At 53.4% G+C, this 25,621-nt stretch overlaps 10 protein-coding genes across 10 annotated transcripts; 5 read left to right on the top strand and 5 right to left on the bottom strand.

Annotated features, from left to right (window-relative positions):
* Positions 1 to 70: 70 nt before the first annotated feature.
* ptcF (type 2C protein phosphatase ptcF) lies at positions 71 to 1,990 on the bottom strand (the record flags this gene model as incomplete). Its single annotated transcript, XM_067618046.1, has 3 exons — positions 71 to 182; positions 238 to 1,257; positions 1,317 to 1,990. 3 exons carry the CDS (start codon positions 1,988 to 1,990, stop codon positions 71 to 73), a joined length of 1,806 nt encoding a protein of 601 aa, XP_067477965.1.
* A 325-nt stretch (positions 1,991 to 2,315) lies between these two features.
* Positions 2,316 to 4,789, top strand: ASPBRDRAFT_44957 (transcriptional repressor TCF25 family protein). The gene has a single exon (XM_067625301.1). The coding sequence runs from the start codon at positions 2,424 to 2,426 to the stop codon at positions 4,623 to 4,625; it is 2,202 nt and encodes a 733-aa protein (XP_067477964.1). The 5' UTR covers positions 2,316 to 2,423; the 3' UTR covers positions 4,626 to 4,789.
* A 629-nt stretch (positions 4,790 to 5,418) lies between these two features.
* On the top strand, positions 5,419 to 7,181 carry ASPBRDRAFT_633681 (PQ-loop repeat-containing protein). Its single transcript, XM_067628416.1, has 5 exons — positions 5,419 to 5,612; positions 5,681 to 6,288; positions 6,350 to 6,399; positions 6,476 to 6,534; positions 6,594 to 7,181. The coding sequence occupies exons 1-5, from the start codon at positions 5,502 to 5,504 to the stop codon at positions 6,738 to 6,740; spliced, it is 975 nt and encodes a 324-aa protein (XP_067477963.1). The 5' UTR covers positions 5,419 to 5,501; the 3' UTR covers positions 6,741 to 7,181.
* Positions 7,182 to 7,482: 301 nt separating this feature from the next.
* On the bottom strand, positions 7,483 to 8,369 carry rpp1 (ribosomal protein P1; the record flags this gene model as incomplete). The annotated part of the gene is made up of 4 exons (XM_067625300.1): positions 7,483 to 7,659; positions 7,746 to 7,875; positions 8,008 to 8,085; positions 8,301 to 8,369. The coding sequence occupies 4 exons, from the start codon at positions 8,367 to 8,369 to the stop codon at positions 7,613 to 7,615; spliced, it is 324 nt and encodes a 107-aa protein (XP_067477962.1). The 3' UTR covers positions 7,483 to 7,612.
* Positions 8,370 to 8,878: 509 nt separating this feature from the next.
* Positions 8,879 to 10,671, top strand: ASPBRDRAFT_180929 (uncharacterized protein; the record flags this gene model as incomplete). Its single annotated transcript, XM_067619935.1, has 8 exons — positions 8,879 to 9,101; positions 9,171 to 9,252; positions 9,321 to 9,345; positions 9,392 to 9,670; positions 9,717 to 9,886; positions 9,936 to 10,149; positions 10,197 to 10,382; positions 10,436 to 10,671. The coding sequence occupies 8 exons, from the start codon at positions 8,879 to 8,881 to the stop codon at positions 10,589 to 10,591; spliced, it is 1,335 nt and encodes a 444-aa protein (XP_067477961.1). The 3' UTR covers positions 10,592 to 10,671.
* Positions 10,672 to 11,002: 331 nt separating this feature from the next.
* On the top strand, positions 11,003 to 12,470 carry ASPBRDRAFT_129288 (iron-containing alcohol dehydrogenase; the record flags this gene model as incomplete). Its single annotated transcript, XM_067618126.1, has 3 exons — positions 11,003 to 11,347; positions 11,445 to 11,987; positions 12,093 to 12,470. 3 exons carry the CDS (start codon positions 11,003 to 11,005, stop codon positions 12,468 to 12,470), a joined length of 1,266 nt encoding a protein of 421 aa, XP_067477960.1.
* Positions 12,471 to 12,867: 397 nt separating this feature from the next.
* On the bottom strand, positions 12,868 to 16,594 carry ASPBRDRAFT_56481 (nuclear import receptor PSE1; the record flags this gene model as incomplete). Its single annotated transcript, XM_067627574.1, has 6 exons — positions 12,868 to 13,075; positions 13,139 to 15,204; positions 15,258 to 15,689; positions 15,759 to 15,934; positions 15,997 to 16,219; positions 16,412 to 16,594. 6 exons carry the CDS (start codon positions 16,592 to 16,594, stop codon positions 12,868 to 12,870), a joined length of 3,288 nt encoding a protein of 1,095 aa, XP_067477959.1.
* Positions 16,595 to 17,323: 729 nt separating this feature from the next.
* ASPBRDRAFT_155855 (CBS and PB1 domain protein) lies at positions 17,324 to 20,306 on the bottom strand. The gene is made up of 4 exons (XM_067619394.1): positions 19,770 to 20,306; positions 18,736 to 19,609; positions 18,576 to 18,670; positions 17,324 to 18,520 (listed from the first exon to the last, which is right to left on the bottom strand). Exons 1-4 carry the CDS (start codon positions 19,977 to 19,979, stop codon positions 17,711 to 17,713), a joined length of 1,989 nt encoding a protein of 662 aa, XP_067477958.1. The 5' UTR covers positions 19,980 to 20,306; the 3' UTR covers positions 17,324 to 17,710.
* A 639-nt stretch (positions 20,307 to 20,945) lies between these two features.
* Positions 20,946 to 21,778, top strand: ASPBRDRAFT_31590 (40S ribosomal protein eS26; the record flags this gene model as incomplete). Its single annotated transcript, XM_067622917.1, has 4 exons — positions 20,946 to 20,959; positions 21,084 to 21,211; positions 21,481 to 21,583; positions 21,673 to 21,778. The coding sequence occupies 4 exons, from the start codon at positions 20,946 to 20,948 to the stop codon at positions 21,776 to 21,778; spliced, it is 351 nt and encodes a 116-aa protein (XP_067477957.1).
* A 466-nt stretch (positions 21,779 to 22,244) lies between these two features.
* ASPBRDRAFT_44951 (uncharacterized protein) lies at positions 22,245 to 25,487 on the bottom strand. The gene is made up of 2 exons (XM_067625299.1): positions 24,922 to 25,487; positions 22,245 to 24,858 (listed from the first exon to the last, which is right to left on the bottom strand). Exons 1-2 carry the CDS (start codon positions 25,115 to 25,117, stop codon positions 22,322 to 22,324), a joined length of 2,733 nt encoding a protein of 910 aa, XP_067477956.1. The 5' UTR covers positions 25,118 to 25,487; the 3' UTR covers positions 22,245 to 22,321.
* Between the last annotated feature and the right edge of the window lie 134 nt (positions 25,488 to 25,621).

Raw genomic sequence — 25,621 nt, 5'->3', positions numbered from 1 at the left:
GTGTCTCTCTTTTTCTGTCTCTTTGGCGCCAATCATAATAATGTCTCATGGTAAAATTATGGGTCTACAACTACAGCTTGGCCTTGACGCTCTCCTCGGATGCGCTGGCCTCTTCGTTGATGGTGACGGTGCGGTTGTCAGGGCCCTCGCCGAAGAAGATGACCTCGACAGTTACGTCGTCACTGGGGGATGTTAGCGGGATCCTAGAAGAATTTCAGAGTAGGGAAGGAAGCATACCGGTATCTGCGGGAATAAGGACTGGGGAGAGTCAGCAGGGCGGAGACCATCTCCTTGTCCCTTCCTCCCATGGCGTTGCGGACAAGGTGAGTCGCAGCGTTTTGATCCTCAACCGTGAAGCGGCTGGCTGCTCCAGCAATGTCGTATTGCTGCTGGCGGATGGGACGACGTTGGCCTTCGGCGTCGGTCGCCTTGGGAACTTCCACGGGCAGCTCAGACTTGTTGCCAAAGCTGAACCAGCTCTTCAGCCAGGCCTTGTTGCTGCCGCTGGCGCCGAACTGCTGCTGCTGTTCGATCCACTGACCGACAAGACCGACGACTTCCTCGTTGCTCAACATCTCCCAGAGACCGTCGGTTGCGAGGACAAGGAAGTCACCGCTGCCGGGCTCCATCTTTGTGGTGGTGACAATTGGCTCGGCGGTCACGTAGGGAGGGGTCTTCAGCAGGGGGTGGGGAGTGCGACCAAAGAACTGTCTCTTAATTTTGTCCTGCGTATCCTTGCTCCACTTGTAGAATGCATCTCCAAAAGAGCGACTGGGCTCGAGCTGTCCGAGAATACGCCCGTTGCGCACAACGTTGGGCTCACCGGGATGCTCCTCCCGCAGACGTTTCATCTCAGACGGAGTTCCACCAGTCTGATCTTCGGAGAGAGGCGTTGCTGACCATTTACCGTTCGCAGCACGACGACCCAGAACAGCTCTGGAATCACCTGCGCAGGCGACCTTTAGATCCTTAGACTGAGAGTCGTAGAAGGCAAGGAGAGCGCAAGATCCGGAAAGAGCAGGCGCAAGCATCTCGGCTGCGACCCGGCGCGAGTTGGATTTGAGCACCTTGTCGACGCTGCTGTGCACGATATCGTCGTCCAAACGAGTGAAACCTTGCTTGATCGCGGCGTCTACGGCAGCGGATGAGGGCGTCAACAGAGAAGGGTCTGCAGCCGCAGCTTTGTAGGTGGTGTTCAATTCACGAGCGACGTAGGAGATGAGAACATTGCGCAACTTGGCGGATGTCGTCCAGCCCCTGGAAAGCATCTGTTAGTAAGAGAGAGAGATTTGACTGCCTGGGTGTTAAAGACGTACGAATGGCCATCAAAGACCGCCCAGAACATCCAATCACTCTTGGATTCGCCTTGATTGGCTGCCGCTACGGACGACGGCACCTCAATGATCTTTTCGGCATGATCATCCTCGATTGGAGAATTACTAGGCACCTGAACAATATCGTAACGGACCACTCCCTTGCCCCGGTTCACCAAGTATGATTCCTCATTCTTCCTGAGCTTCTGTGTAGCCTGCTCCGGGGTCAACATCTCGAGGACTCGACGATCGGAATCGTCCGTGTGCTTAGACAATGGCTGATCTCCAGAGATAGGGGCGGTGAAGAACTGATCATTATCCACGAGAAGCGCACGTCGAGTGGCCTCCGCCGGAGCTTCAGCCTGCGCGCCAGCGGTCGAATACGAACGGAGTTGTGACGAAGTTGTGTTCAGACCCGATGTCTGGCCGGTGCCCTGATAAGCGTACCAGGCGCCCGAGGCGACGACGGTCGAGATGACAGCGAGCGAGAAGTTCCGAAGATGCATCGACGACTGGAGGGGGGCAGGGAGATAGGAGGGGTGTTTGCCCGTGGAGGAAGTACGTAGACCGAGACTCCGACTGCTAAAGAAGGACACGGCGCACGGTTTCCTACCAGTGACCTTCCATGCTGGCACGCGACGGGCAGTACGGAGGGCCTGAAAAGCCGCACGACGCATTGGGCCGGCGGGTAGAGAGTCTGTGAGCCGGGAGTGTCTTGACTACTCTCCGTCTCTGGTTTCGGAGAACAACAACAAGAAGTTAAGAAGAGTGAGAAACAAACGAGATGCGGTGGAGGCAACCAACTACTTCAACCACGGGATCTCGCCGCCATTGCGTCATGTGATACCGTGTATGTATTGTTTGTGACCTTACATACGGCATCTTCCGAAAGGGGCTTAAGCAGAACTGGCAGAACCCCGCTAAGCCTGTCTCGGCCGTGTCGTCATTCCCCGCGGGACTGCCCGATTCAATCATATTCTTTTATTCTGTGATGGCTATTCCATTCCTCACAATATCTTCTCCCTGTCGCTGTCTGCGTGTGTGGCCCATTGCGCCCAGTGAGACGAGTCTCGACTGCCTTTACTGATTCGATCCATTGTCGACTCCTGAATGTCCTCCCGTGCGCTCCGCAAGCTGCAGAAGCAGCGCGAACAAGAGCTGCAGCTGGCACAAGTCGAACAAGAAAATGACGACTCGAGCGACGAAGAGCCGGTGGTCCGGCCGTCTAAGCCGAAGCTCAACGCCTTCGATTTACTGAACTCAGTTGAGGACGAGGACGAGCAGGAATCTGAAATTGAAGCTGAGGTCGAGGAACCAGAACCGGTGACTCAACCGAAGGAGGTTCCTGCACCTGCACCTAAGCCAGCAGCCCCGGGCAAGAAGAATAAGAAGAACAAGAAAAAGAAGAAGGCAGGGAAGTCGGGATCTGCTGCTGCTACTCCGGAGACTACAGAACTAGATGATATCGACAAAGCGCTGAAAGACTTGGCCGTCAACCCTAAACACTCCGCACACTCTGGTGGTTTAGCCGCCGCAGAAGACCGCGATGCTGGATTCCCGAAAACACCGGAAGCACTTCTCGCCGTTGATCCTAGATGCTTGAATGCGACGAATGAGATGCGCAAATTATTCGGTAATGTCGTGTTGGAAAACTTCGATCAAGATACTGGCTCGGGTCGCAGAAGAGATAGAGGTCGAGAGACGCTTGATTTAGGGCAGGCATTGACAGGAAGGTACAGTCCTGCCAGTCGGGGTCAGAGCCTGGCAGGCGTGACGCAGCGGCGGAATGTTCTCATGCAGGGCAAGGATGAGTGGCCTCGGTCACCCAGTGGTGGTCTGGGAATGGAGCTGGTCGAAAAGCTCCAGAATGGCTCCACTATGTACAAGATTGTGCACAATTCATCTTATACGGACGTGCAGAGACAGTTCGATATATGCGTGGAGTCAATGGATCCCCAAAGGATGATCCACCTCTTACAATACAACCCCTACCACATCTCTACCCTCCTACAGGTCTCTGAAATAGCAAAGCATCAGGGTGACCATGCGGTCTCGGCCGATCTACTCGAGCGCGCACTGTTCAACATCGGTCGTTCAGCCCATTCGTCCTTCAGCAACCTTGTCAAGCAAGGCCAGGCCAAACTTGACTTTGTGCATATGGAGAACCGCGAGCTGTGGCTGGTGGGCTGGAGGTACATTGCTAACCTGGGGATGAAGGGTACCTGGCGGACGGCGTATGAGTGGGCGAAGTTACTCCTGAGTCTCAATGAGACTGACCCCTACTGCATCCGGCTTCTTATCGACCACCTGGCTCTGCGAGGCCGAGAATATGCCCATTTCGTGGAGCTGAGCACACAGACTCGTCTAAGCAAGGAGTGGGAGGCTCTTCCCAACATCCAGTGCTCGCTCGCGCTGGCCTACCTGCGACTTAACAAACCGAAGGAATGCCGCGAGCAGCTGCGCCGAGCCATGTCGCGCTACCCGTGGGTATTCTGCAAGTTGGCGCAGGATCTGGACATCCAGCCTATGCCCAAGAAAATCTGGGGCAAGATGCCACCCACGGATGCCCATGAACTCTTCACCGAACTCTACATTAGTCGTGCCAAGGACCTCTGGAACACCCCCGAAGCGGTTTCTCTGGTCGTAGAAGTAGCCGACACGCTTCCGGACGAAGAAGAGCCCGTTGAACCGCCTGAGATTACGCTGGACATCGCACGCCATGTGGTACTGTCCGATATTCCTCGGGTCACAACACACCTTCCAAACCGCTTCGTGGCTGGACGCCTCTCCGCATCCGATCCCCTTCCCCCGTACGAGTCGGAGGCCTATCGTCAGCAGTCTGACCCCACGCCTTCCTACTTGTCGCAGGTACCGGATGTAGGGCGGCCACAATGGCTGCGAGATTTGCTTGATCAGCTAAACAACGGAGCTATTCATTTCCCTCGGTTCCAGCGTGATGGGGAGGAAGTACCTGAAGATGACGTTCCATCAGAGACCGAAGCGGAGGACAACCGTGCGCCGGCCCACCCCAGCGCCGATCAGCAACCAGTTCTCGAACAGTGGCTGTTGAATGACGGGATGCACACGCTGGAAGCATTCCTCCAGCAATACGGAGTTGACCGCGGAAATTGGGGCGAAGTACTCGACTATTCCCCGCTGACGGAGTATGTGGATGGCTTGGAACTGGTACAGCCAGAATCGGAGCGCGAGCGTTTGCTGCATGGGCCGATCCGGGAGGCGATGGGCGACATGGTGGTTTCCATGCTGGAGGACGAGCTCCAGCTGCTTCAGTATGATGAGGAGGAAGCTTGATACCCAGGATGAAGTGTCGGGTGGTGTACCAATTTAAAATTTTAGGAAAAGTGTTTGCCGCATGGTCATTCAGATGGTCTTAGTAGATAGCATAGAATATAGATGCGTTAATCAACAATTTTGATTAGCCCAACATAAACTGAATGAAGACAGATAACCTGGCCTAATGGAGTAATAGTAGTAATGGAGTACTACTCCATGTCGACAGTGATGCCGTTGATGCTGTCGCGACCGAGTGCACTAAATGTACCATGTTTAAAAATAGTAGTGTATATAGCCTGCTTCGCAAGGGACCCCTGCAGCATGAATGTGACGATGTAACCAACGATCATGCAGCTTGAATGCCTTCATTCTAATTCTACAGAATCTCACCTACATGTCCCAAAAGAAAGTCCATCCACAACCAGAGCCATGTTCAATATCAGAGGTAGACTCGACAAGCTGATAAGCGATAGTTGAAGCTAAAGAATGACACCACGAAGACAGACAGCTTAGTCAAAAGCATTCCTGACCGGATCCACCCGCAACCATGCGCCAATCTATCCAGTCACAAAGTGACTCAATGGTCGCTTTTTAATAGCTTCATTCCTTTGTGCTTCTCTCCTACACATTCCATGAAAATTTCTTCAACCGTCGGATTCCTCCGAATCGAGCAGCTGACCGTTCATTTTTCACTATCCGCTCTTATCGCGCGCTCCGTCTCCCTGTGACCTCATGCGCCCGGACGGCAAGGGATTTTCTCAATAAGACCGCTATCGTCGGAGGGTCCCTTATCTCTGCCCGTCATTGATTGAGTCGAGCAGTCCGCAAGAGTTTCCCTCCAACCCCAGCAACAACTCTTGCACCTCACTGCTCCCCCAGCACCTCAATCCAAGAATGGCGACTCTCTGGACGGCTACCAATGCCGACTCTGTCCCTCTCACTCCTCGCGAAGCAGCCTCCGGCTTGCTGGGTTCGATATCACTCACTTGCTGGATCTTCCTCCTCGTAAGCCCTCTAGACCTCCATCATCATCTCCTCCCCTACTATACAAAACCATACTAACAAGCTTCCAGGTCCCCCAACTAATTGAAAACTACCGCAACGGCAACGCCGAAGCCATCTCCCTCCTCTTCCTCTTCGTCTGGTTCCTAGGCGATATTACCAACCTAATCGGAGGCGCCTGGGCAGGTCTCGTACCCGTGATCGTCGCCATCGCCGTGTACTTCTGCATCGCTGACGGAGTCCTCATCGGACAATGTCTCTACTACAAGGTGCGGAACTCCCGACAGCCGCGCCACCGCCGCCGCACCTCATCCTCCGTATTCGAACCTCACACGCCTGATCCGACGACGCCGCTCCTGGGACGGCGGTTTAGTGATGCGTATGCGCATACGCAGGGTGGTGAAATTGTGGACAATCCTAGGAGCTCGACGCGCCGCGCGGAAAACAGCAATGATGATATGCTGGCCAAGATTGTCGAGGAGAATGATGTGGGGCGCAAGGCGTGGGTGAAGAATTTCAGCAGTGTGTTGGGCATCTGTGTCATTGGAATGGCGGGGTGGACGGTTGCATGGCGGACGGGCGTGTGGAAGCCTGCGCCGGTGGAGGAGGGACTGGGGGGCGTGGATATGGCGCCTGGGGCGATGGTGTTGGGGTATATCAGTGCGGTCTGTTATCTTGGGTATGTTATGCTTTCTGGTGTTTATGATTTGGGGGGTGTGATTGTGCTAATGAGGTTACAGGGCGCGACTTCCGCAGATCTATAAGAATTACTGCGATAAGTCGTGTGAGGGTATGTATATCCTTTGCTCCCGGTTTAGTCCACACAGGTGCATGTAATGTGATTGAGCTAACAGATCTGAATATAGGACTCTCGCTGCTGTTCTTCATCCTGTCTCTCATGGGAAATCTCACCTATGGCGCAGGCGTAAGTCTCACCTACAATCCTCGTGATTCAATATAAACTTAGACTAAGACATCATACAGATCATCTGCCACTCGACAGAGAAGAACTACATCGTGACCAATATCCCATGGCTGATTGGTTCGCTCGGCACTATGGTTGAGGACGTGACCATCTTCATGCAGTTTCGACTCTACGCGACGCGCGACCAGGACACGGCCGCCGTTTAGCGCGTCTGTTAGAAAAACATTAATTTGGTGGTTGTGTGTTGTGTGTTGTGTGTTGTGTTGTTTCTAAAGTTGTCTTGGTTCTATGCTGCTGATGGTTTAGCGTGTCTAGCTAGTACTTGATTATCTGGGGTTGTTTTATTGGTTGGTTGGTTGATTGTACTGATTGTACTGTATGGGCTTGTTTCTGTATGGGCTGGCGGTGTCTTAAAAGTTCTTTTTTATCTTGATTTCGATCTTGCATTGCGGAGTGGATATTGTTATTTGATATTGATTTGTTGTTGATGTATATTCAATATTAATTGGTGGGTTTGATGTATGGGGAAGTGGTGCACAGGGCAAGGCGGAGTATAGTATAGTATAGTATACTAGTATACCTATAAATTCCCAATTACTGGTTTTCTACATCTACAATTATAGAACATATGGAAACAGTGGGAACAGAGGTTTTGCTCATGGTCGCATGACAGACATTGCAGGAGAGCTGGGGCACCTAAGCTCGAAAGAAACACGCCATATAGCATAGTAGCAACAAGCACACACAACATCAGACACAAGGAGCCGAAGCCGAATCTCTTCGCCCCCTCCAGGAAAAACCGGAATCCCAACGGCCATCCGATTTTCCCTTCCCCAGAAAGTACTACGTAAGAGAGACACTTCTGGTTCTTTTTTTCAACGACAGAGCCTATCATGCGAGCAGAGCGCCCAGTCCCACCGGATGTCCTTGTCCGTTCATTCTTTCTTTTAATTTTCCCTTTTTGGTCTTCGTGCGGTCGCGTAGTATCAGGTACAAGAAATGCGAGGGGGCGAATAGGAGGTAGTAAGGAAACGAGATAGAAAAGGAAAAATTAGAGAACCCGAACGATTGAAGACGCTTAGTCGAAAAGACCGAAGCCCATGTCCTCGTCGGACTCCTCCTTCTCTGTATAGAAGTTAGCCCAGATGTTCCTTTTCTAATGCCCGACCATTGCAATCGCCAAGGCAATGGATATGTTGTATGTTCCGTACCTTCTTCCTTCTCCTCAGCGGGGGCAGCCTCGGCGGGGGCAGCAGCACCACCGGCAGCAGCAACGGGGGCGGCAGCACCACCGGAGCCGACGTTGGTCAGGAGATCCTTGATGTCCTTGCCCTCGAGAGCCTATGGGAAAACCGATGTGTAAGTCTTGTGTGTTTTGGTTCCAGATGGTGGTGGTGAATAGTCGGGTGAATCGCGAATCGCATGCGACGATGAAACTGATGTGTTGCGAAACTTGGACGGAGTTCAATTTACCTTGGCGAAGATGGAAGTCCAGATGGGCTCAACCTCGGGAACCTTGGCGGCGGTCAGGAGAGTCTGGAGCTTGTCGGCCTGTATTGATGAGATTCCACGATTAGTCCAAATTTGATCCTATAACCTCGAATTTTCCAACCCGGCAGTTGTTGCATGTTCCGATTTCTTGATATCCTCCGGATCCATCTCTTTTCGCGCGACACCTTCATATTTTTCCTGCTCTTTCCCAACACCTTGTCCCATTCTTGCCTGCCATTCCAATGCCCGGGTTGAAATCAAGGGTCAATACGTACGGTGACCTCGACGCCGTCATCGGCGAGGATGAGGGCGGCGTAGGAGCAAGCGAGCTCGGCAGTAGACATGGTGGTCGACGGGGGGGTTGGACTGGACTGGAGTCTCGAGAGGGATGGGGATAAAAAGAGGAAGAGAAGGACGGGAGACTTTTTTGTAACGGCCTGGTCGAGAAGGGGAGTCGGACGGTGAGTGACTAACGCTTCGCCCTGAACGGAAGTTGTGTGTTGAGCGCCGCAGAAGCCCTCGCTTAGGGCTGCTCCTGTTTGGGACTAGTGCCGCCGCCCCTCGCCCGTGACTCTGCGCTAGCCCGCTTCGGGCCAGATCGCTTGGCAATGCCATCATCGCCTGATGGGCTTCACGTTGCGTTCCGCCCGTTCGACTTCTCTCCAATGCGGATGTATCTCATTTCTAAATACGATCTACCTGGCTGGGCTGTTGTTTCGCTGATTTAGAATCATCTCTGAGGTATCTTTGAATTCCGCTTCATCCGCATCTCCGTGTCTCCCCGATTCATAACTTCTTTATCGATATCTTTTTCCCCCCCCCTCCTCCCCTCCCCTCTCCCCTCTCCAGCAGCATGGACTCCCCCGCTGTCCCCGCCCCGCTGGACCCGAAAGAGCAGCCAATTCTCGAGCGCCTCTTGCGCACTCGCGATGCCCTCATCCTGCTCAAACAGGACAAGTCTTCATATATCAAGTCTCGCGATGTTCTTCCTCTGTATGAAGAGGTGGTCGCCGAGGTAGAAAAGCTCAATGCCGCGCGCAAGGAACAGGATCGCCGGCGGGCGGCACATAATCGACGTTAGCACTGAGTGGGCCTGTGTATGGATGATGGCGATTATAGGAATGCTGACTTGAGCGGTGTTCTAGTGGACTATGTTCTTGACGATTGCTTTCAGCTCATTTCGCTGCTCTTCCTGACCGTTGGTCGCAACAATGAAGCTCCTGCCGTGTACGTTTCTTCGGTTCGGTATGGGATAGAAGGTGAACTATACTAACATCTTTGTTGCTGTAATGCAGGTACTCTCTTGCGACGACCGTGCAGGTATGCGTGATCATCTCCGTGGCACAGCCCCCTACTAATCCTTCAGCGCCTCCTTGACCACCTGGAAGAGGCCGGCTTCTACAGCTCCAAAGACCTGATCTCCATCACTAAGACCCTTGCGAACATGAACGAAACCCTCGAGCGATGCCGCCAAGCTTATTCCCCCGCCCTTATCACCCTGCTCGAGAGCCGTCTGGAGAAATGTCAACTGCTGTTGGAGAAGTTGCAGAGTGGTCTGGCCAAGCTGGGCCCGGAACTGGCGGCTACACATGAGACACTTGTCTCCATTTTGCGATCGACGGCGGCCGTGAACACGCGCTCCAAGGTAGTGCACCCTTGCCGATCGGATGCGTGCAAGCTGACACTGGTAGTTTTCCTCATCCGAGGTCACCGCGCTTCGGACTCAGCTGAAGAAGATTGAGGAGGGGATGAAAGACGGACAATTCGTGGATGCTGAGGGAGTGCCGCTCTCCGGTGCCCAGCAAGACGTCAAGCAGCTGATGGAACGGTGTTGGCTCTGGACGGAGATTGTGCTAGAGCGGTATGTATGGATGGCAGCATGGTAGGGGCCCGTGCTGATATTGTCGCAGACAAGGGAAGATCGACGAGCGCTTCAAGGAACAGTATGACAAACTGATTGAGATTCGCAACCAGCTGGACCGGCTAGCTGTGACGCAGGCATGGTCGCTCCGTGAGACAGACCTGTTTGGTTACCAGCGCAAGCTCGACCGAATCGACGAGGCACGGGTGAACGGCAACTTTGTGGATGCGGAGGGCAATGTAGCAGACATTCATGCGCAGAGGGTGAGTCGCATCGGGGGTACTACTGGTTCATGCTGACTTGGGTGTAGACATTACTGTACCTGATCCGACGTAGTTACGCGTACATCTATGCGCTACTGATCTCCTCGGAGCCGGTGTCGGAGGCGCTGTTGCCAGTGTACAACCAGCTGCAGACGCTGCGCAAATGTTTGCTGGAGGTGCAGGAGTCCGGGGGCGTATCGAACTCGCGCGAGCTCTATCCGTACAGCATGAAGGTGGGTGCGACATTCTCAGATGTGAGGGGCCGACACTAACGACCATGCAATAGCTCAACTCGATTGACAACATGCGCGTGGACGGCAAGTTCTACGTGGGCACGGATATCCCCGAAGGTCAGGGCAGTGTGAACGGGTTGCTGGCGGAATGCTACGACATTGTATGGGAATTGCGGGCGGCAGTGGACGAAGAGGAGCGGACGGCGTAGATTGGGGGAAGAATGTCTTAATATGTACTAATTCAGACAGGGAGGATATCTTGCTGCTGGCTTTGGAGGGCGTTAGGGAGTTGGACCGTCGTAGTGATGATTGAACTTGAATATTGAAACAAGTTGACAAGAATAACTGTATGAATCTTGAATGACATCACCTCCGCTCCGCCCCGCCAAGCCCCACCTCCCACATCCTCGCGGGTCTTTGATACATCCCAACTACTTCAAGAAATACATTCCCCTTGATTGGGATACTTGTAGTCTGCTGACAGGCAGAGCCCACATCTAGCCCTCTTCACAGAGTGTATATAAGTGTCATACTTGCCATTTCACTTCTTAATCCATCATCCCCATCACAACCACCCAACTCCCAACTACCCAGTATACACCACTCGATATTTCAACAATATGACAGAAACTCTCCGTCCAGCCTTCGCCGACCGTCCGCGGCCTCTCCTTTCCTACGGCATCCCCTTTCCCATCGCGACAGCCCACCACATCACCGACATCTTCCACGCCTCAAGCATCTACATCCTCTGCTCCGCCTCGCTCGCCCGCAACACCGACGCCCTCGATCGTCTAACTCGCGCCCTGGGACAGGACAAAATAGCAGGCACGCGCATTGGCATGCAAAGCCACACACTCTGGTCGGAAGTGCTAGAAGTAGTCCGCGACGCCCAAGCCGCGGAGGCAGATCTCCTGATCACTTTAGGCGGGGGGAGTCTAACCGATGCCGCGAAGGTGGTTGCATTGGTAATAAAACCCCTATCCATCCGAATCTACAACCACATCACAAACATACATAACCCATAGTTACTAATTAATATACTGTGGTAAAAATGATATACAGGCAATATCCAACAACACCACCACCCCGGACACACTCCTCACTCTAACCACCGAACCACCGACCCCCAACCCACCCATAAAGCCGCCATCTATCCCCATCATCTCAATCCCCACCTCACTCTCCGCAGGCGAATACTCCTCCTTCGCAGGCGCCACTCACGACACCTCGCGACGGAAATACTCCTTCGGGGCACCGAGTCGCGGCCCGCAGCTCGTCATTCTAGACCCCGAACTCACAGCCACGACTCCCGAGCGGATCTGGTTAGGAACGGGGATTCGCGCAGTGGATCACTGCGTCGAGACGTATCTTTCCTCCGGAGTGGGGAGTAAAGATGGGGTGACGGAGGAGACGGACCGATTGGCGTTACATGCGTTGGGATTGTTGGTCCCGGGGTTGGTGAGATGTAAGCTACTAAATAAAGATGATGATGAAGATGACGGAGGAAAAGCAGCGAGATTGGATTGTGCGTTGGGCAGTGTGGATGCTATGGCTGCTTGTTCGGCCGGGTTGCCTTTGGGAGCGAGTCATGGCATTGGACATCAGGTAATCCCTCCCTCCTCTCCCCTCCACCATTTTCCATTCATGATCAATTATTGTATACTTTAGTATAACCTGAAAACTAACTACTATGATCTACGATAAATCTAGCTCGGCCCCCTCGGCGTCCCCCACGGCGAAACAAGCTGTATTCTCCTCCCCGCCGTATGCAAATACAACGCAAAGCATCACAGCGATATAATTCCCCGACAGACCAAACTACGCGATTTCCTCCTTCGACAGGAGGGCGTAGCCGGGGTCGTGCGCAAACATTATGCAGATGCAGCAACAGAACTTGATCTCGGGGATGTGCTGGACGCCGTGATTCGAGAGTTAGGGCTGCCGCGGTCGTTGCAGGCGGTCGGGGTGGGGCGGGATCAGTTCGATGCGTTGGCGGAACATAGTCTGCGTGATCGATGGTGTCGGGCGAATGTGGTGCCGTTGAAGGAGAAGGCGCAGGTGTTGGAGATTTTGGACATGGTTGCTTAGACAGTCTCTCTATTTCTGTCTTTATAGTGTACTAAGGAGTACATAGGGTTGTTGGATAGGATTCAAAGTGAAGATATGTGGTATATGTAAGTAGTTATGTATGTATTCGGCTTATTATGGCTCCCGACTACTACGTCTCGTCTTGGTCTTCTTCTCTTGAAACCGCTATACACCTTTAGCAATAAAAAGCATAACAATAGCAGGGAGATATTAAATAACGGTCGAAGGAAAAAAATAAATAAAAAGAAAATCCCATATCCTTATTGGTTATTGTTGTTGCTGTTGTCCTTATCACATCGCAATATTCTCATTTCAACTCATGACATATGAACATTTCCCAAACCTGACTATCATCCCCCAATGTGGTTTATATCATATCATTTGCAAGACACAAGACTCACTGGAAGTAGCTGCGCACGGCAGCCTGGTTGTCCGGGTTGACACCCGCCAGGATCTGCTCGGCGTTCAGCCCTGTCGCGGCCACCAGCTGCTTTGCCGAGTTGGCCACCCGGCCGGCTGTCTGGCCCTGCAGCGTCTCCGCTTCCAGTGCCTGCACAATGTGTCCGAACACCTTGTCGGCGTTGGACATCACCACGGGGTTTTGTCTATAGCAAATCGGTTAGTTATCATCATTGAGTACTATTAAAGGAAAGCAACTGGAATCTTACTGGTCGATCAGCTGCGCAAGGAAGGAGTAGGCATACGGGGCCGCCTCCTCATCGAATGTAATCGGGAGCGTGCCGATCCAGTTGGCCACAATCTCCTGCGCGTTCTGCACCTTGCTGGCGTTGTAGTGCAGGATCTTGGCAATACTGGCCGAGGCGTTCTCCGTCGCGAAGACGTGCTCCTCGCTGCGGGCCTGGTTGATCTGCGTCACCTGGAACAGGCTGGGGATGCTGGCCGCCACAAAGTCGGCCCAGGCGGGGCCGCCCTTCTGGGCCGCCACGCCCACGCCGTACGCCGCCGCCTGGCGGTTGGCCGCATTCGGATCCTGCAGACCGGCTGCCAGGGGCTGCATGATGTGGTCCTTGTAGTTCCACGACTCGGGCCCGCAGAACTCGAGCACATCGTCCATGATGCACAGCGCCCACTGCCGCTGTGTCGGGTCCTGGCTGGTAATGAACGCATCGTAGAAGGCCATCAGCTGCTCCCACGTCGGCAGGAACGTCGTGCCCTGGTTCTTGAAGATGCTGTGGAACGCCTTGTTCATGTCACTGAGCAGGTTCTGGTCGTCCTCAATCGCATATTCGTAGTCGAGGTTGTCCTCCTCGCCGTCGTCCGCCTCCGCGCGGTCCTCGAGACGTGCCTTCACGCGGACCTGGTAGTCCTCCAGCGTCGACTTGGCCGACTCGATGAAGGCCTGCATGTGCTGCTGCGTCAGGCAGCTCCGGCCCACCACTTCCACCGACTCGTAGAAGCACTGGTACATCTCCGCCAGCGTGTCAACCGTGGGCTCGGCGCTGAGCACTTCGATGATCTTCTCCGCCACCTTGTTCCAGATGCCGGCAAATCCAGCCGACTGGTCGCCATGCGCCTTCTTGTAGGCGTTCAGGAGCTGGGGGATCAGCTTAGCAGACGACACCCGCACGGGGTCGTGGAAGAAGAAGGCAAGTCCGGGGACAGCAATCTTCTCCATGGTCTCCAGAACATACGGCTCGAACGCAGCCTCCAGGATCTGCGCGTAGATCGTGATGAGCTCGATGGCAGTGTTCTTGTCCTCCAGCGCGCTGGTCTTGATACCGATGATCTTGCCCTTGAGAGGCACCAGCTCCCAGCCCTCGTCCTGCTCGACCTGGTCGATCTGGTCCTCGTCGTCGAGGAGCTGAATGTCAGCCTTGGCAGCGGCAACTGTCAACAAAGGCGGCATGACACCGGGAAGGTAAGGGACAAAGTCCTGGCCCAACACCCGGCACATACGGCCCCAGCAGTGGAGAAGGTACTGCGATTGCGGGTCGTCCGCATCGACAATGTTCTGTTGAATGTTGCCCAGCAGCTGCACCAGGTTCAGCGCGTCCTGGCCCATCTTCTCCTTGCCGACAGCCAGAGCGATCAGCGTGGCGCACTCCATTGCCTTGGCGCGAAGCAGGCGGTATTCCTTGGACTGCTCCTCCTTCAAGACGTTGAACAGCAAAGGCATCAGGGTATCGTAGTATTGCTCGAAGGCATTCTCAGCCGAGTCGGCGATGGTGGCGATCGTTGACAGGGCCTGCTCCTGCACGTAGCGCTTGGTGCTGCGCAGCAACAGCAGCAGGTGCTGCAGGAGATCGGCAAGGTACGGTTCCAGCACCTTTCTCTCGGCCTCCTCGCAGAAGTTGACCAGGGCCGCGGCCGCGTGCGCCTGGACCCGGGGCTCGGTGCTGTTGAGCACGGGGATGATGTTGGTCAGCACCACGGCGTGGTACTTCTCCTGCATGGTACCGGCGAAATCGGTGCTCATCTGGCCCAGAGCGTTGCAGCCAGCATAGCGCACGCGCGGGTGGGGGTCCTGAAGAGCGGGGACGACCAGTCGCAACACCTGGTCCAATTCGCCGACCATCAGGTCGCGGCAGCCTTCCGAGATGGCGGAGATGGCCATGAGAGCCGCATGGCGGTCGCGCCAGGCAGACGAGGACATCATGCGAGGGATCCAGGCAAAGGTCGCGGGGAGGATGATCTGACCACCCAGCTTGTTGGCCAGACGGTCCATGCACTGTTCACCCGCAACGTGGTTGAGGTCGCTTTCTTCCAAGTCGAGCTGTAATACGTCAGTGCAAAAACGACTACGTAGCATGTTAGAACGAAACGTACATCCTCCGACGCATTCCACTCGGAAGCATCTTCATCATCAACACCAATGTCCGTCATCAAGCTCAGACACTGGGTCACCATCTGCTGAGCGAACTCGGAGTTCTTCTTGCACATCGAGGGCGCATAGTCGGAGAAGGTAGCCATCAACTCGAGAGCATTCTGGCGGACCTGGTCACTGAGGTCCTTGTCGGCAATGACGCTGATACTGAACGTAACGAGGTTGTTGAACATGGTCTTGAACATCTTGGGGCAGATCTCGGCCAACTCGATCAGAGACAAAAAGGCGGAGGAGAGCTCCTCGCTCTCAGACGACTCCTTCAACGGAGGCAGAATGTTGAGCAGATCGGGCATGAGGGAGAAGAACTTGGGCTGGGACTTCTTGGGGATCGAGCGGAAGAACGAAGCGAAGGCCTCCATGGCAGCAATGCGCACCTGTACACACGACGATCAGCATACGGCTTGGGGGCCTCAAGCCCGTCGGGGATAATGTGCTCGACATACTGAGACAACGTCATCCTTGAAACCCTTGCTGAACACACCGACAACGGCCTCCTCGTGGGGCTTCTCGATGATACCGGGGGTCGTGTTGAAGATGCGGAAAGCGGCCTCACGCAGACCGGCGTCGGGGGACTGGCTGGCCTGGAAGAGGACGCCGAGCAGCTCGGGCCATTGGTCGCCTAAACCACATGTATCAGATTGAAACGATCCAATACGAAGAGAGGTCCTTCACGGTGCCTACCATTATCGGTGTACTGTCTGGCAATCTCGGCTACGGCGTCGCCGATCTTCTTGCGGGTATCTGTGACGGACTCGCTGGTCAAGCAAGTCACCAGCTTCTGACGGATGATCAACCTCTGTTCGCCGGTGAGGGTCGAAAAGAGCTCCTTGGCCTCGTTCGTGACGGGGTCTTTTCGTGTCTTGGTCGCGATTCTTCTGAAGAGAACGGCGGAGAAAGAACGTGTCTGGGTGGGAGATCCAACGATGAGCAACATGAACGCGAAACACCTTTGTTTCCTTTGTTTTCCTTTTATCTGCCACTAGACCGGAGCGAAAGAACACGCCGGAAATAGACTGGGGTGCTGATCTTTGACTCGATTGTCTTGGACCAACGTCCTTCAAGGGCCCACCGAGGGGAAGCCAAGCAGGGCACTTACTAGCACATCCTCCGCACCCTGGATCTGCTCTGCCAGGCCCATTAGCAGGACATCGGGACGGCCTTGAATCCAATCATTGTTCAGTTGTTCCTCCGCCTGAGCACGAATGGTGTTGTCGGGGGTGGACAGCGCGCGCAGGAGCTGCGAGAGCGCCGAGTGGACCTCGGGGGGGAGTAGCGACATTTTGACAGCTCAAGTGCGAACAATCAACCCGAGCTGAAAACCACCAAGATCGCGGGAGATTAAGAGACACGGGGTCCAGCGGTGAACCCAAGTGGTAGGGGTGGGGGTGGTGGTTGATTTGAAAGGGACTTTTTTTTTCTGGCCCTTTGGAAGAGAAATTGTTTTGGTGGGGGAAGAAATAAGTTGACCAGTCGAGGGGGAAGAGGGAGGGCGGTATGGGCACCAAGCAACCAGACAGGTCAATCAACGAACGAGCAACCCGGCCAGGGAAAAAATAGTAAGGGAAGAGAAAAAAAAAAGAGTAGAGTGAAGATCAATCAATTATAGGTACCAGCACGGGTAAATCTCCAGCTCAGCATCGCAGCCGGACAGAGAGCTGCGGGAGAACAGGAGGGGGGCCGCAAGGAAGAAGGGAGGGGCCCGGAAATAGCGCGAGGCTTAGAAGATAGTGAGAAAGAGAGAGAGAGAAAGGATGTTTGATGGTGAAGGGAGATGGGTTAGTCTTTCTTTGGGGGAGCGAAGTTCCAAACCAAAAGTGACAATAATAATCAGAATCGACTTCCTTCACGGCTTTCTGCTCTTTGACGCCCCAATCAGAATTCTCCAAAATCCCAAAATTCCCACTTACAAGGCCGCCGCGCTAGTCTCATTCCGGTAAGCACTTCAGGCAGCCAGGCAGTCGACCCCTCTTGCAGGATTCGGCAATGAATCCAGGAACAGCCCTTGGCTATACTGGGAGTTATTATGTATATTGAACAAATTTGCTATCTGGTACTTAGAAGAAAAGTCTGACCATGAGGATGGTTACATACTAATGGTGGGTAGTAGTCTATACCCTTCCCTGTATGGGAACAGAACATGCTATTATGCCATTGTAATCTTACGCTCTCAACGAACTCTAACGGTATCCGAACAGATTAAACAGGCACAATTAGGACTGGGCCACCGCCACATGTAGGGAAGGAGATTGACCAATGCATAATTAGAAACTAGCCACACAAACGAAACGCTCTGGGGGTTACAGATATATGACACGCGAAAGGAGACGTCGAAAAAGGAAATAGATACAAGGGTACTTGCTTTCTTTCATCACGGCCACGGAGAAGAACCATCTCTTTACCGGGAAGTGGCCCGGCTCAGGATGAATACTCCCGCAATGACAGCGGCCAGGGTCACGATCGCTCCCGGAAGCAGCAGCTCGTTGGGCACACCGGCGATGAACTGCTCTTCGGGCTGGTGCGCGGGGAAGGAAGGAGCCCGGGGCTTCGTCACCAGGGGCTCTTCCTCAGACCGGTCTTCGGGAGTAACACTCTTCTCCTCGACGGGGCGGACTGGCGCCGGCTGGGGTTCAAGGGTAGCAGGAATAGGAGGCTGCGTAGGGTCGTGGACGAAGAGATCGACCTTGTCACGATGCGATTGACGGGCAAGGCTGACGGCATCTGCCAGATCTTGGTCGGTGGTGATCGACACGGTGTCGCCCTCGTTGTCCAGGTAGCTCAGAGCGTAGCCCGTGTTGCTCAGCTTGCCCTCGTCACAGCTGGGAACGCCTCCCACTGCCTCCGCCTCGGGGCCCAGCTTGGCCGAGACCTGAGCGACCAGCTCAGCAATGCCAGCAGAGGGGAACACGTTCACACGGTGCACACGGCCGCTGGGAGCCTTGAACTTGAACGGGAAGGGGACGTGCTCTCCGTGGTGCGGGTCCACGTGGTATTCAGAGTGCTCGTCGCCGCCATGGTGAGAAGCTGATTCGTTGGGGAGAACGCTGTCTCGAGCGTCATAACTAGCCTTCGGAGACTCAGGGCTGAGTACTGACCGCTGCGCGGGCTGCTGGCTTCCCGAGACCATGGAATCAGACTCGTGGTCCATTGACAGCCAAAACTTGTTCCATGCCGGGCCTTCATCATCGTGAGACTGCATGGTGTTGATCTGACTACCTGTTAACCGAAATGCCTTGCCCTATTGTATAGATACTGTTACTGACCTGTTCCAAGGTGGCGTACGTGAGCTTCAGCACATCCACCATTCCTACAATCTCACCCGCATCGTTCATAACGGGCAGGTTGAGGTAATGTCCATCTATACAACCCCGGTATTAGTTTCTTCTCTCGAGCGTTGCTGGGGGGGTAGGTGGAGTGACTGACCGTGCATCTTCCGGAGCGCAGCCTGGATACTCATGTCGCTGGGGGCGAAATCGGGGTGAGGGGTCATCACACGGACGACGCTGCAGGTGGACGGGTCAAGACCGGGAGCAATGACACGCAGCACAATGTCCTTGCTAGTGAAGATACCCGTGATAGAGCCCTGATCCTGTACGAGCAGAGCAGTGGTGTGGTGTTCCTTCATCAGAGCCGCCGCATCTTTGACCGTGGTGCGGACGGAGACAGTGGTCGGGGGCATACCGTCCAAGACGGTCTCCAGCGTAGGGCCGGACATCTTGTGTCGTAGCGCTTCCACATACTGGATGATCTGCTGGGGCTGACTGGAACCGAGTTCCGTCTGCACACCCTCCAATGCATCGTAGAGCTTGCGCGACGAACTGTATGCACGCTCCAACTTCTCCATCGCATCGTAGAAGCACTTTGTGATATCGAGAACACCCGAGATATCCTGGTTCTCGTCCATAACCGGCAAATGTCTGAATCCTTTCCGAACCATGAGGTCGAGAGCATCGGTAGCACTGGTATCCGTTCTCGCGCACAGGGGGTTCTTGGTCATAATCTCAGACACGGTGATTTCTCGCGCCTTCAGGCCAGTGCCGACCACGCGGAAGGCGAGGTCCTTAGCGGTGAAGATACCAGCAATCCGGTCATCATCGTCAGTTACAAGCACGCAGTCTTCCCTCTTCGCGGCCATCAACTGGGCGGCTTCGGCGATGGAGGTGTTCGGCTTGATCTGAAGGGCTTGGCTAGGTTTCAATGCGAGGACAGTGCCGGGGGGAGCTTTGCGGGAGCGGTTTGCTCGCGCCGGGGCATGTCTCTTCTTGTTGAGGTCGGCCTCCAATTTTCGTCGGATAGCCTAAGTCCATGAGGATTAGAAAAAAGTCAATGGGAGGCATTGAGCAAACATGTTTTCGAAAACTGAAAAAAGACTTGCAAGGCAAGATTTTTTTCAATGTTCACCTCCTTTTTCTCCGGGGCCGTTGCAAACAATCCAAAGGGGGAAAAGCGTGCCATACCTCATCGCGCTTGGACTGGTTTTGCCTCTGACGGCTGCTGGCGGCACTCATGGTGGAACTGCCAATGTCGCTGGACGCGGTCTGGGGGGTATGAGTTGTAGAGGAAGTCTCCGGGCGAGGACGTGGAATGTGACTGTCAAAGTCGGGCAGCCTGCCTCTACCGACAGTCTTGTGGCTAATGGTTCCCTTAAAAGTGGGTGTGGATGACATGGCGCCGAACCGGAATGGCGGACCTGTGGTAGGCTGGCAGGTCTGTGTCTCACGAACCGGTCAAGAGAGAGCGGAGAATGCAGCGGAGCGGTGGAATGGAGAACACGGACCCCCCGGTGAAAGGACGAACGAGGATTGAGGAGTGGTAATGAACCAGAGACAAGTCACGCAAGGAAGACAGACGGAAAGGTAGAAGAAGAAGAAGAGCAAAAGAGGGAGAGCGAGACACAACACGATGATCTGGAGGGACGAGAAAGATACGGCAGACAGCCAACAGCCACCAAGCCAAACCCAGGGGGGAATCTCATGTGGATTCGGCTGGCCGAACTATTTGCTGTTAATGACAGTTTCAGGGAGAAAGAGGGATGCCAGCGGGACCACTCACGATACTCGGCCTGAGTAAACAGAATACCGTATTGGTGTACCGTAACTTTGGGTCGGGAAGGGCCTTGTGCGCTAGGCTGCTTCGGGACACGGCACGTGAACTAAGTTTGATCACCCAACTTTTCCGTCTTTTCTTTGCCGATTGCCTGAGGCAGAGGCGGTCAGGCCACCCTCCGCCACTCTCGCGGATGTCACCCCTCTGCTGCCTCAGGTGTCTATTTTTAACATTACCCGCCTGAGGCCACTCATCCCGTGACCCAGCTCGCTTAAGGGCATAGGGCTACCACACAAACCCGACACAACCTCATCCCGAAGAGACGACTCCGGAGCCTTTACGACAACCAAACCCGACAGCCAAGTACGCGACAACCTCCCTTCCCCTTCTCCCTGACTTACATTCTCTGACCCGTTGCTGCAGAGAAATCCGTCAAGATGGTCAAGAAGAGGGCGAACAAGTAAGACCGAACCCTTTCCTATCCTATCCATCCATGCCATGCCATATGCCATATATATAAATACACAATCTACGCACACCTGAATGAGGACGGCCGCACGAAAAACTCGCCATACATTTGCCACAGAATGGCCCGGCTATCGTACAGTGTTGTGTGATTTTGAGGAAAATCAAAAGAAAGATTGAAGAAATGGCGAAATCTAAATCGAAAACATGGAAATTCGCAAAAACCAAAGAAGATACCGATAAACTAACCTCTTTCACAGCGGTCGTAACAAGAACGGCCGCGGCCACGTCAAGCCCGTGCGCTGCTCCAACTGCGCTCGCTGCACTCCCAAGGACAAGGCCATCAAGAGATTCACCATCCGCAACATGGTCGAGTCCGCTGCCATCCGTACGTTCCACGATTCTCCATGAGTTCTTCCCGAAACCGTCCGCGCGCGCTGTCTGTTCATTCCGAAAGAGCTGGGAGTGGGGGGTGTGTTCTGTATGCGTGTGCGTCCGTACGTGTGTGTATGCAACGACTCGAACCGAAAGATATCCGACCGGAATACGACAATGGGAACAGTGGAAGAGATACAACAGCGCGACGCACGAGTGAACGGAATTCGACACCATTTTGGAAAACAGCATGGACTGACTGGTTCTTTCCCAACTTTACAGGTGATATCTCGGACGCCTCCGTCTTCACCGACTACGCCGTCCCCAAGATGTACCTGAAGCTGCAGTACTGCGTCTCCTGCGCTATCCACGGCAAGATCGTTCGGTACGCCACCACCAACCCAAAGCAACGATGAATGCGTCGAACCATCATCGAATTCGAGAACGAACATAAAGCTAATAATTATCCTATAGTGTCCGCTCCCGGGAAGGTCGTCGCAACCGTGCTCCCCCTCCTCGTATCAGGTACAACAAGGATGGCAAGAAGCTGAACCCCCCTCAGGCCGCCAAGGCTATGTAAGGAAGGAATGACAACGACTTTTCAAAAGAGATAAAAAGAAAAATGGAATTAGTTTAGGGGCGCTTAACTGTTGCTTCTTATTATTTTTCTTTGTGTTGTCTGAAAAAAAACCAGAACTTCTTTACTACTTTATGCGGAATTCTTAAATGGAAATGAACGGGTTTCAGTTTCGGGGTTGAAATGAATAACTATGCGCGGAGTCGTGTGTGAAAGACGAAATTTTATACCTTATTTTAAAACGAAGAACGAACTTTTAAGCCATTCATCTTGACCAAGTATGAAAAGTGTCATTCGACTGATGGATACTGTATGGAGAGTTATTGGCGAGCTGGTAATCGGACATTGGTGCACTCAGTTACAACCTGTTCATATCTATCTTGCACATCGTTCATACTGCTCGACCGCCCTGTAGTGTTTACTTAGTACTAAGTAACTACGGCATTATATGATGTCAAGTAGTGTTACTACAATATATACTGGGTATCATTTTTACGAGCTATATCAACAGTAACTATGTTATGGATAGTAAGTATAGACATGCCATCAAGGATACAAATACCCCTTCTCGAAATAATTTCCATACATATCTACTACCCCGCTTCGTCCCTTTGGCGCCGGGTTTCGGACAATCTTCACTTCTCCTTTCCAGTGTCCTTCAAGATAGTGAGCAATGGATGAATGATGCGTTGATGCTGCCGCCAGCATATTTATACTCGACGACGGTGAGATCGTTTGGAACGAAGAGGCGGAAGGAGAGAAGCGAGAGGAGATGGTGCTGGCAGTACCACGTCTCCTCCGATCTCTCCTCAATATGTCTTCATACTCCGCCTTTTTAGCGCGTCGAAATGCTGCCAATTCGGCGACCAGATCAACGTCTGGTACCTCGTTCTGCGGCCCTGAGTCTTTACCCTCTCCCTGGAGTGAACTGTGCGACTGCATATTTCGAGGCGTAGTCGCGGGATCGATTGAATTTGATCGCGAGCGCAAAGGATCTGGATGAAACATAATTGGTGACGAAGCCATGTCTGACTGTAAAGGGTGGACGTCGTCGTCTTCTGGAATCAACGTCACCTTCTCGTTCAAGGCTGCCATTGGGAAGTATTTTCCTGAATCAACATCAGGTACTCCGCATTCCTCGTCTCCAAAGAAGCTAAAGTCGCCTATTGCTGCTGACCATAACTTCTCTGAATCGCGATCACCGGTACTTGATTTCGAAGCTCCTATTCGGTAGCTAGCTGGCGTCCATCTAGATAATTTGTTGGACCTAACAGAGGGTGTGATCTCTAGCACCAAGCGACGTAGACCAAATAAAGACCTGGCACGTTCATGTTCAGCTGTGGCTCGAGCTCTTCCAGGCGCGAGTGAATAATCCGATCCTGCTTGGAGGGTTGCAAGCAACGCTTCATTCGAGCAAGCGGTTATGAATCGAATCAGAGATGCCAATATCGGTGAGTTCGGGGACACATGAGATGGAACGTCGGTTAAGACCAACGTTTCAAGATGAGGCACATGCGAAGGATGCAGGTAAGGGAAATAGCATCTTTTGCTATCGCGCCGAGGAAGACTTTTTGGCCGCTTAGCAAGCAATTCCTGAATCTTCAGGGCCCGAGGATCTACCCCTGAGATAGGCGAAGAATATTGCGGGCTAGACCCCGCTACGTCCGCTGAAACACTGGAAATGCTAGACAATGAGATGTCATGGGGCAGGCGAGCGGAAGGCCTAGCGGCAGAGGTACTGCTGGGACCCTCTTCATCACTGACTTGATCTTCCCCGACCACCTCGGGAGCGAAAACAGAGCCTCGTCGCAGGTCAGGTAGTGGTTCGTCTTCATAGACAATTGGCTTTCGATTCCTCCCGACGGGCTGCGAAGGCCAGCCCGAAGATAGCGGGACTGGTGAACCCGGAAGCTCGAAGATTGGTGCTTCGTTGGAGGGTAGTTCATAAATCCCATGGTTCGTACCTAACTCTGCCTCTAGACGCACTTCGGTCTCGTTTCCAGCTGGGAGCTCTGGCAGCAATATGTCCGCCGTTGAGGTCTCCCTTGACGGCGCATCAACTGTACAGACGGCATGGTGAGCTCGAAGGTAGGTGAGGTTACCCTTGGCAACAGAACCCAGAATGGGGATTAATTTCTCAGCACCAGGCAGCCTGTGGGTGTCGTCCTGAGGCGAAGCAAGGGAGCTCTGGCTTCTTCCGATAGACTCTATAGTGTCAACAGTACCCACATCCAAAGCATGCAGTCGAGACGAGAACAAAAGACTTGCGGCTCCTTCTACAGAGATGGGATTTTCAGCGATATAGAGGTGTGTGATGCCTGCATGGGATAAGTCCTCAACCCAGGAGCGGCCTGTCAACGGTTGTGTCAAAGCTTTCAGGATTCGTTCATCTAGAAGCGGAGTCCTAAGCAACTTCTTGTCAAACAGTAGGGGTCTCGATTGCGGAGAGTGTGCAAGGGACCCCAGTGACGCTAAGGTCGCTCGTTGTAACCTATCCTCAGCACCAGGTGGTAGAAAGGATGCTTGCAGTAAAGATCGAATGGACATATCAGTAAGCAAATTATTACGCAGGTCCAGAAATCGAACTCTGCGTCCGATGGCGTTGGCCAGGAATTCTGCATCATTGTCCTTCAAACCAATACCTCGAAGCTTGAGAACCTGGAGATTTTCCAACTGCGATAGGGATGACAGAACTATGCGGTCCCGCGCCGGCGTGGTGTAAGACAAATCGAGATATATCAGCTCGGGGAAGCGCAGCAACGTCTCGGCGATGCCGTGTGATGTCGCATTTGGCTCACTATCCGCCAATAGCAGACGGACATTGTAAGTCGAGAAAGCTGTGTCGTTCTCTCCAAACGCGCTAGATCTTCTCAAGGCGGTCATAGCATTGTGGTCGAAAAATGGCAGCTTCGAGACCATCAACGACTGGAGGCACGGTAGAGCATCCAGGATTTCCTTTAACCATTCGGGTCTTGGACCGCCATAGATCTCCGACAGAGCAGGCGGCAGATGCAACGTATGGGTGAGCATTCGCACCTCAAGACGGGCATATTTTAATGTTCTCCTGAACCTTGTGAGAGCGACTAGTGCGCCTTGTCAGCGTCAAACGGTCAAAATCAAGTAGATGTGGCTTTGTTCAGACCTACCATAAACCGCATCGTTCTCCGTTCCGAAGTGGGAAGCGGGATCCCCCCACAGAAAGGGCATGAAGAGACCATGCCATTTTCGACATACCAAGACAGCTGCACATAAGTCGCTTGACGGGATGTAGTGCGCTATAATTGACCATGCGTCTCTGGTAGTAGCCGTTTGGTAGGATGGTGGCACAGTATCCATTGTCATAGTTGTACGTGATACGACTTCTCTCCACCAGGGTGATAGGGTCTTTAAGCCGTCGTCCTAGATCAGGCTAGGAGAATGTGCAGAGACAGCCTGTTGCAGTGCTCCAAGGGAGATAATGGGTTGGTTGTTCATCTGGACTGGTTGTCACACGCCGCTAAGCACATGAAGCTAAGAGAAGGTGGCCCCCAAAGAGATGCTGCTGACTTGCTGATGGGCGTCGGGCACTGCCACGGTTCAACGATGGGGCGAGGGAAGGCCCGAAGGATCCATAGAGCCGAAGAATCCCCATACTCTAATTTGCAGTAGATAATGAATTTCCTGCTGTGAGATATGTAATACAAGACCTCAATAATAAGAAGAGAGAAACTGAAAAAAAGACAGAGAAGAGTAGTGACGATAAGAATCACTGCTGTTATCGTATGGATACAGTAAAAGTACGGCCCTTTTCTGACGTCATCCCCCGCTCGGTCAGCAAACCAACGCCGACAAATAAAACCACTTGCT

Source organism: Aspergillus brasiliensis (genome assembly GCF_001889945.1).
Source record: "Aspergillus brasiliensis CBS 101740 unplaced genomic scaffold ASPBRscaffold_8, whole genome shotgun sequence".
Lineage (NCBI taxonomy): Eukaryota > Fungi > Ascomycota > Eurotiomycetes > Eurotiales > Aspergillaceae > Aspergillus > Aspergillus brasiliensis.
Note: the sequence above shows the minus strand (reverse complement) of the source record. Positions and strands in the feature narration are given on the sequence as shown.